Source organism: Pteropus alecto, unplaced genomic scaffold (assembly GCF_000325575.1).
Source record: "Pteropus alecto unplaced genomic scaffold, ASM32557v1 scaffold117, whole genome shotgun sequence".
NCBI classification, from domain to species: Eukaryota; Metazoa; Chordata; class Mammalia; order Chiroptera; family Pteropodidae; genus Pteropus; species Pteropus alecto.
Window position 1 is genome coordinate 2028293 of NW_006440642.1, and position 9344 is coordinate 2037636.

Sequence of the window (9344 nt, forward strand, 5' to 3'; positions counted from 1 at the left end):
GGCGGGGGGAGGAGGGGGAAGAGTAGTGTGTCCAGATTTTACTTTAGTCAAAACAGGCTTTCTGATGGCCTTCACCCTTTTAAGCCCATTCTTATGACTCTCAACTCACCAAACAATGAGATGGTCCTTAAGACTCTCTCAAGGTCAAGATTAAAAAAAAAAGTTACTAAGAACTGTGAAAATGCTGCCATAGCACTACAATAATCTGAGGAGATAAGAGGCCTCAAATTAAGGGTTAGATACCTCTAAGGAAACACGTATAACATAATACTAAAAGGAAAAAGCAGATTATGCAAAATTACAGGGTCTAAGCTAAGATTTTATATATATACATATACATACAGTGTTTTATATAATGTGAATATATGTAATATGATAATACAGTATATAAATTTATAATATCTACCTATATTATACGTATCACTATCTAGATACTTATATCTGTTTGTTTATAATGTTGAGGTGTTAATGGTGGTTAGCTTCTATACTCTTTTCTGCATGCTTTTTTATTTTCCAGCACTTGCCATGTTTTATATACAATGTGGATCTTTTTAAAATCAGAAACAAATCTGAAAACTAACTCTTGCTATCACCCCACCCTCTAGCAAATCAGCCAGCCCGCCTTTGCTCACACCTGCATGGTGTTCACAGTTGAACCTTTGGCTCCAGACTGCACCATCATCTGCAGGTTGTTCTCTGGGAACTGTCTGTGCAGGCCAAAAGGCATGCATGCCTGTGGATTAAATAAATACAATGGTCAGTGACCTCACCCCCTTTTGAAGTCTCAAGGTAAATCCAGAATGTGGAGGCAACAAACTCAGACTATTCAGAGATAAGTGCCAAACCCCACTTGAGTTAAGAAGACATCTCATTTGGCATCAACTCTCTTGCTAGATCCCCTAGAGAGAAGTCTAGCAATGGCCACGTGTTCTGCTCTTGATACTCTCTGTCATGAAGCCTGAGGTTCCTGTCGCTGGGGCAGCAAAAAGGGAGAAGCAGAGGGGCCAGCACATGTGGATTTTCCATACAAATGGCCTGTCTTGGCTCATGCTATAGACTTTCTTAAACTCTCATAAAGGTTCACAAAACCTAAAAGAGCAGCATCTGGCCTTGGTGTGCCCTGTATCTCTTGTTGAGCAGCCTGGCACTAGCAGCAGCCAGTCTCAGTTTGTGGCTTGGATTCTTGAGGCACATCCAAGCCCAGCGTGGGTGGTGGCCATCTATGGACTACTTGGTGGCTCATGCCAGGTGGCCCTGGGCAGGGTACAGGCTGCAGCTGAACTTGGCCTGTGGCAGGGCCCCTCCCAGGAGGCCCTGGCCTGTATATGCAGTGGTCAGCTTTGGTCTGAGCTGGAGCACCATTAGGGTCATATCTGAGGATGATACACCCAAAAGGCAGACTGGGCACACACCAGAGCCCTACTAAATCCTGCTTTGTAAGGTGGCCACTTAATAGCCAGTCCTCAAAATCAATCGGCCCGAGAGTCAATCCCTCCCATTAATGTGCAAACAGCAACCAAGGCTCAACTACAACAGGAGGGCACACAACCCATACAAGGGACATACCTGGAGCACCTGGCTCAGGTGGACAGGAAAGACTGTGCCACTGAGCCCCACAGTACACCTATTACATAATGCCACTCCACTAAGACTGGGAGACATAGCAGCCCTACCTAATACATAGAAACAAACACAGGGAGGCAGGAAAAATAATAAGAAAAAAAATATGTCGCCATGAAAGAACAGAATAAAGCTCCAGAAAAAGAAGTAAACAAAATGGAGACAAAGCAATCTACCAGATTCAGAGTTCAAAACACTGGTTATAAAGATGCTCACTGAATATAGGAGAAGAGCAGATGAACTTAGTGAGAACTTTAACAAAGAGACAGAAAACATAAAAGTGGAGACAGAAAACATAAAAAGGAACCAGTCAGAAATGAAGAATATAATAACTGAAATGAAGAATATCTTAGGAAAAATCAATAGTAGATTAGATGAAACAAGATCAAATCAATGATTTAAAAGATAAGGTAGCAGACAACACCCAATCTGGACAGCAACAAAAAGAATCCCCCAAAATGAGGATAGTTTAAGGAGACCCTCTGGGACAACATCAAGCTTAAAAACACATCATAGAGGTACCAAAAGGAGGAGAGAGAGAGCAAGGAATTGAAAATCTATTAGAAGAAATAATGACGGAAATAGACCTACAACTCCAGGAAGCACAGTGTCCCAAACAAGATGAACCCAGAGAGGCCCACATTAAGACACATCATAATTAAAAAGCCAAAGGTTAAATACAAAGAGAGAATATTAAAAGCAACAAGAAAAAAGCAGTTAATTACCTACAAAGGAGCTCCCATAAGACTTTCCAGCTGATTTTTCAACAGAAACTCTTTAGGCCAGAAGGGATTGGCAGGCAATATTCACAGTGATGAAAAGCAAGGACCTACAACCAAGACTACTTTACCCAGCAAAGCTATCATTTACAATCGAAGGAATAATAAGAGCTTTCCAGACAAAAAGAAGCAAAAGGAGTTCATCATCACGAAGGCAGTATTACAGGAAATGTTGGAGGGATGTCTTTAAGAAGAAGAAAAAAATATGTATCGAAAATATAAATAAAGAATGGCAACAACTACATATCTCTCAATAAGTACTTCAAATGAAAAAGAATTAAATGATCCAATCAAAAGATCAAATGGCTAAACGGATAAGAAAACAAGACCCTTACATATGCTGCCCAGATTAAAAGACACACACAGATGGAAAGTAAAGGGATAGAAAAAGATATTTCATGACAGACCTAGAAGGTATTACGCTGAGTGTAGTGAGTCAGACAGAGAAAGACAAATGCCATATGACTTCATGTACATGTGGAATCTAAAGAACAAAACAAACAAACAAACAAACAGAAACAAACTCATAGATACAGAGAACACTTAGAGGGTTACCAGATAGGAGGGGAGTTGGGGTTCAGTGAAAAAGGGGGAAGGGATTAAGGAGTACAAATTGGTAGTTACAGGATAGTCACGGGGATGTAAAGTATTTGCATAGGGAGTATAGTTGGTAGTATTGTGACTATGTACGGTGTCAGATGGGTACTAAATTTATCGAAGTGATCACTTTGTAAGTTATATAATGTCTAATCAATATGTTATCCAACTGAAACTAACATAATATCATATTCCAACTGTCAATTAAAAACATGTTAATTATTAAAAAATATATTTAAGGCAATAACCTTGAAAATTACCCAGGAGAGCATGGCCTTGGTTCCTAAACACCTGGCAATGATGATCAATGTCTCTTATCATATTCGCATTTACCAACATGCTGCCTGAGCATCATGTGGGAGGCTTGCTTCAGCTCCAGAGCCAGTGCAAGCAGGCCAAGCCCTGAAGCTGAACCTGGGGAGATGCTGGGAGGGGGCTAAGTCTATTTAAGCCTCTGCCAAGGGTTGCAGAGACCCAGCCCAATGCAGAAGAGGCAGAGTGGAAAAAAGGCAGAGTGGGTGGTAAGAGCGGGGCTGGAGGGACAAGAAGCAATTCTAAGATGTCTCTGGGACAATGCCCCAACCCAGCATTCCCAGGCAACCCTGAAAACTGAGCCTCCAGGTTCTCGGTGAAGGTTCCTCTGAACAAAACCTCTCAAAGACGAGCTTGTACCAATGAGAGGTTCGTGTTCTTGGCAGCCTAAGGGCTGCTGAAAGACAGTCAAGAACATATCACAGGCAAACATTGGCTCTGTGGAGTGTTGGCCTTTTCTCTAGGATGCAGGGTGAGGGTCAGGCTGGTGGCTTCAAGTCGCAGGACAGGAAGTCCGAACTTTGGGACGATAAGGTAGAGAGAACCAGACTGTGGTCTTGGCTCCTGTAGGGATTTCCCTCCTCTTTCTTAACTGCACTGGAAATGGCTTGGTGGAAAAGCAGACAGGGACTCTGGAGGACTTCCCCGGTACGCCCACCATGCCAAGAGCATTGTGTAGGTTCGGTCTTTAATCCTCCCAGCAACCCAATGAGGTAGGTGCTCCTCACTTCCCTACCTTCACTTAAGAAAACCAAGGCACAGACTGGTTATATCACTTGCCTGAGGTCACAAAGTAAATAAACATCAGAGATAGGATTTAAATCCAGGTCCTTGCCCCTGGCTCCACTATATATGCAGCAATGGTATTTTGGGTCCTTCATTCTGCTCCTCTACCCAGCAGTGGCACTATAGGAAAGTCTTTCTTCAGTCCCCTTTAATGTGGTCACCCCCAAAATACGAACACTTAAAAAGAAAAACAGTGCAAAGCATTCCCTCTCAGTATTAGGTGAAGACCTTTCCTGACCCTAACTGGGTGAGGGAATGAAGCCCTTGGCTCTTCAAAATGGATTTTGCACATCTCACTTCACATCTCACCTAGTCAGCTGTTAAATAGCCAAATTGCTCTGAAGGGACCCAAATGAGAATCAAAATGTAATTTTTTAAAAAACCAGCATTCAAAATGGTGGTGATAAGTGTACCCACTGCCAGACTAACCTTGTTAATCTCATTACTGTAATGGTTCACTTCCTCCTTGAACTTTAGATCGATCATGTTAAAATCCCTCTGGTCTTTGCCCAGATGGGCATCCTGCCATTTCCCTCGGACCTCATCACATGATGCAGTTTCTGGCAGGTTTAAGGCAGCCCTGACAGCCTAGAATGAGAAAAGGAACACGTTGGAGGCAGCAGCCAAGTGCGGAGGGTGTGGGTTTCACTCTGCAGGAAAGATGAGCCTCTGAGGCAGGCCGTGGCCTCCCAGCCCCTCCTCACCCGGGGCCCACAGTGGGTGGACTCGCCGATGATCCTGTGTCTCTTGCCGTCTGCCTTGGGTGTAACCAAGATGTCTTCCATGCCTGCAAAGTGAAACAGACAAGGCCTGACTTCTCAGAGGACGTAAATTCAGTGAGGGCAGGGCATGGGTAGCGTCGCACACCCGGGAGCACCTGAATTATGATGACATTAACATCCTGAAGAGACTGCTACCATCTCTTAAGTGCTCCCATCTCTTAAGCAATTATGAGGCCAAACATTATACTCTCCATTTTACCAACGACAAAACTAAGGCTCAGACTTGAGTCACTTGCCCAGGGTTACATAGCTAAAAAGTAAACCCAGGCTCAAGTCCAAACTTGTGCTCTTAGTCATCAGTTCTATGGCCTCTACTCAATAAATATATGTTGGATGAATGGGCTAGAGGTGAGGAAGAGGTTTTGGAGAAAAACTGAGTTTAGGAAAAGAAGAGAGGGAGGGGTAGAACTTCTCAGTTTTGATTCCCAGAAGTCACGTGTCACAGGGACCACCTCACAGAGTTGTGAGGATGGATGTACAGATACAGACACTGGCACACTCGAGCCTGGTGGCAGGGACTACCGTTATAAGTTCCTCCCCAGGATGGAAGCCTGAGTCATTTCTGTTAAGGCTGTCCTTCTGGCTCCATAGCTGAGGAATTCCTCACTTTGGGAGGACGTCTTTCCACTTCATTTTTCAACCAACTATTTTCTGTTTATATCTGTATACTGGAGTCAAAAGTCCCTCAGCCAAGATCTGAGTGGGAAGGAAAACAATGGCTACACTGTTCAAAAGCTGGATTGAAATATCTGGAACCCCCGATGCAATGTCCTGGACGCTTGAGGGCCTCTAAAGAACACGTGTGAGTGGGAGGGGGAAGAAACAGTCCCTCTGTGAGGGAGCCACAATAACAGGTCCTTCCATGGGGTCACCTCCAGGACACTTCCTTGCCCTTCACTGACCCCTCTGGCTATGAGGGCTGGAGTGAAGAAAACTTCTCTAGCCCGCCCTTCCCTCAGAGCTCTATGCCCAGCTTGGCCCCACTCCCCTCCCAGCCTGGAGGCATCAGGGTGCTCTTTGCACGCAGGGGCCAATTCCTCTTGGTGCCATGTGCTAAGCGGAGAAGCGAGCAGGACTTATTTGTTAGGGCTGATGCTCACTATGACCTGGGCAGGGGATCTTCCTTTACTTTGTGTTTTTTACAGATATTTGTCCAAGGTTACTCATGCGGTATTAAAGTGAAAACCAAGAAACAGCCTAAATGATTAATAACCAGTTAAATATAGTACATATACACAACTGGAATAATCTGTAGCCACAGACCTGAAGATGTAGATTTATATTAGTTCACCCAAAAGGTTATTTACGAATATATTTGCAAATGGGGCGGGGGGGAGGTTAGAGATTACAAAACAGCAGGTAGCATAGGATCCCATTTTTTCTGAATGTGTTTGCACTTGAAATGTCCAGAAAGATGCGCATCAAATCAATATTGGTGGTTACCTCTGGCAACTGAATGCCGGGTGATTTTAAATTATTTTCACGTTTGTATTTATTTAGACTTTTCTAAAATTAATACACATATTATACAATTATGCAGGCCCCACTGCAGGCCAATGAACACACTTCGGCTGTGGCAGGCCCTCTGGCCCCATGGTGGGACTCTCACTGTGCCTTCACTCAAGCAAATCCACAGAGTAGTCTCACTTCCACCACTAATGGTATCATCGACTAGACAATTCCCACTCACTAGCTCATGCTCAATGTGTAGTATGTCACTTACTCCTCACAGGATCACTGCAGAAGGGCTTGGGCTCCACTCCATGTATTCAGAGATGCGCCACCCTGAATAAGATCAACTAGAGGCCAAGCCCTTGAGCAGAACTTCTGATCTCAATTCTACCCAGTGCACAGAAAGTAAAAGCTCACTTGTTTTCTTCTTCAAAGTCAACTTCCTAAAACAGTGCACACTCATTTCCAGGGAGGAAACAAGGTAGGTCTTCTGCTTATCTGAGGATCACATCAATAGGCCTGCCCCAACATGGCGATTCCAACAGCATCGATGCCCGCACTGTGCTGGGAGGTGCGGCCAGTTTTGACAACAGGGAAAACTCTTTGCAGAACGCAGAATGGCCAGGGAATTCTGAAAGGGCACTTACAAGGGAGAATGGAGATGAGTGTGAGTGAAAAATCAAACTCAGGGACAGAAAACTGTAAAGGGTGGGATTGAGAAAAAGACAGAATGGAAATGGGGACAGAGAAGGTCACTCTGCACTGTAGATAGTGAAGAAACACTGGTTGTGAGGGAGGGGTGGAAAGCACTAACAAGGAGCAAGGCTGTCAAGTGAGGACATCCTTGTAGAAGGAGACTGGCTGCTTCCCTGGAGGCTGTTAGTAGAGGTGGGAGGCATCCTGGTGGGCATGCTGGCCAAGAGAGGGGCCCCCAGGGCCACTCATCTGCCACTTACCCAAGGTGAAGCCTCTGTATAGCTGCAGGTAGGCAGTGAAAAGTCGGGCCAGGCAGGTGAGAACCTTGCCACTGGTCTGCCCTCCGTAGATCTCATAGCAGCAGTGGACCAGGCCGTAGGCAGAGCTCCCATAGTGCGCTTTGTCCAGCACTCCGCAGAGCAGCTCCCCTTCCCTGATGATCACCTGCAGAAGGGAGGGCCACCAATGTTGGGCTGGAGGTGACGCCTCTTGTGAGCCACCCCTCCCCTTCGTTCTGGTTTATTAACCTTCTTGTGTCTGTCTCTGCACTGTAACCGACCTCGTCTTTGATAGAAAGAAGAAGAGTATAATTGGACGCATTTTTTTTTAATAAAGGAGGTGAGCACATCTAGACCATTAAAAAATTTTTTTCAGGGACTACATCACACACACACACACGTGCAAGCACACATACACACACAGACATTTTAGTGTGTTTATATGTCCTACTCATCCCACCTACCCATACTGACTCGAGATCAGGTACCCTTGACAAAAACTTTGTGACTAGAAATGAGAACATTTACAGTCTAAACTTTATAACCATGACCTTGGCTTAGGTACTCCCTCCTCTGCACCCTGGAAATAAGAACAACGTAACATTCTAACATTCTTTAAGGTCTGAATTTATACTTTCACTAAGTGGAATTAATGAATTAGAAACTAATTAAAAGAAAGATTTCTGGTTGCAAAATGTAACATGCATTAAGCATATAATCTGTAAAGGGAAAGAAAAGTGGCAGCTTCAGTTCTAATGGAATATCTCTTAGACCTGGTAACAAAGCACTTGTGAGGGGGATACCACCAAGAACATGCAGAGGCTTTGGAAATCTTTAGTGTGGGGCCACAGTCTTGCTCTCTTACAGCAGCACTGTGCCTGGGTTTGGCTGCCCTGGGGTTGCCCCTTGAGGCCTGCTTCCTAAGGCATGGAGCTGACAGGAGTAAAACCTCACAGCAGTTTCATGATCTTCAGCCATTCAAGGGTCTCAAGGAAAAACACAGGCTCTGTATTTCCAAGCTTTGCAGAGCAAGTCCAGAGGCCGTCTGCTGCAGAAGCCTCTCTAAGGTGGTTCCAAGTTTTACAGAGGGCCGAATGCTAGCAATCAACTCTGACGCTTTCTAAACCAAAAGTTGATACCAAGTTGGGCATAACTCCTTCTCATATGAGCTACAACACCTGCTTCTGTGCACATGCCTCCATTTCTCTGTTTTAAATCAATCTGTCTAAACCCGGGACTAGGGGATTCTAGCTGAAACGGCTAGGCAGCCGTACCTGGGACTCGCACATGGAGTTGGGGTTAAAGCCGGGAACAGGTCGAGGAGACTCTTTCACCCAGGCTTTCCCGCTGATCTTCGCCTTGCCCGATAAATTCAATGGGATGTGCTCCTCTGGGATTATGTTTATGAGCAGCGTCGACACGACCTGGGAGAAAAAAGAAGACAAAGTTGATGGCAGGAAGAGAAGATGAGAAATTCCCTTTTAGGACTTTCCGTTCCTATTTATCCTGAAAAACCAGACGACTCTATTCTCATGATCTGTAGGTAAAGCAAGAAAAACGGCCATTTCCACCTCTGTGGGATAAGCTAATCTTAGTTCTAGTCTACTCACATGATCTAGGAGGGAGCTTAGGAGCAGAAACAAACGTACAACTAAGAACCTCACTGGGATTTTTATTCGCTAAAATAACTGTTAAAGTGAACAATCTCCCAGACCTGTAAAAACAACATTAAGTTCCTGTTAGACAAAAGGAAGGAGAGAAAAAATGTAAACTGCTGTGGAGTCATAGTAAAAAGATTCGAGGACGTGGTAAAAAACAAAAGCAAAGACAGCAGGGCTGGGAGAGATGGCGGGGCTCGTAATGCTGCCTTCTGCCAGAAGTTGGCCCGACATGATGTCAGGCCTAGCACTGAGGCAGAGGTTGAAGAACGCTCCTCAGAGCAGCCCTCCTTTGGGCCACATCGAAATCGACGACAACCATTAGACAGTCAATAATGTCATTCCACAGAATAGCTTTGACTTCCTGGTGGGCACCAGGGAAGG

At 44.8% G+C, this 9344-nt stretch overlaps 1 protein-coding gene across 3 annotated transcripts in view; it reads right to left on the reverse strand.

Annotated features, from left to right (window-relative positions):
- The window catches only part of POLR1A (RNA polymerase I subunit A), an 87342-nt gene that overhangs the window by 24655 nt on the left and 53343 nt on the right, over positions 1-9344 (reverse strand). For all 3 annotated transcript variants that reach the window (XM_025050891.1, XM_025050890.1, XM_025050888.1), the window contains exons 15-19: positions 8577-8726; positions 7285-7468; positions 4799-4881; positions 4524-4682; positions 635-733 (exon numbers count right to left, since the gene is read on the reverse strand). In XM_025050891.1, the coding sequence (XP_024906659.1) occupies positions 635-733; positions 4524-4682; positions 4799-4881; positions 7285-7468; positions 8577-8726 (675 nt within the window). The remainder of the gene's footprint in view (positions 1-634; positions 734-4523; positions 4683-4798; positions 4882-7284; positions 7469-8576; positions 8727-9344) is intronic.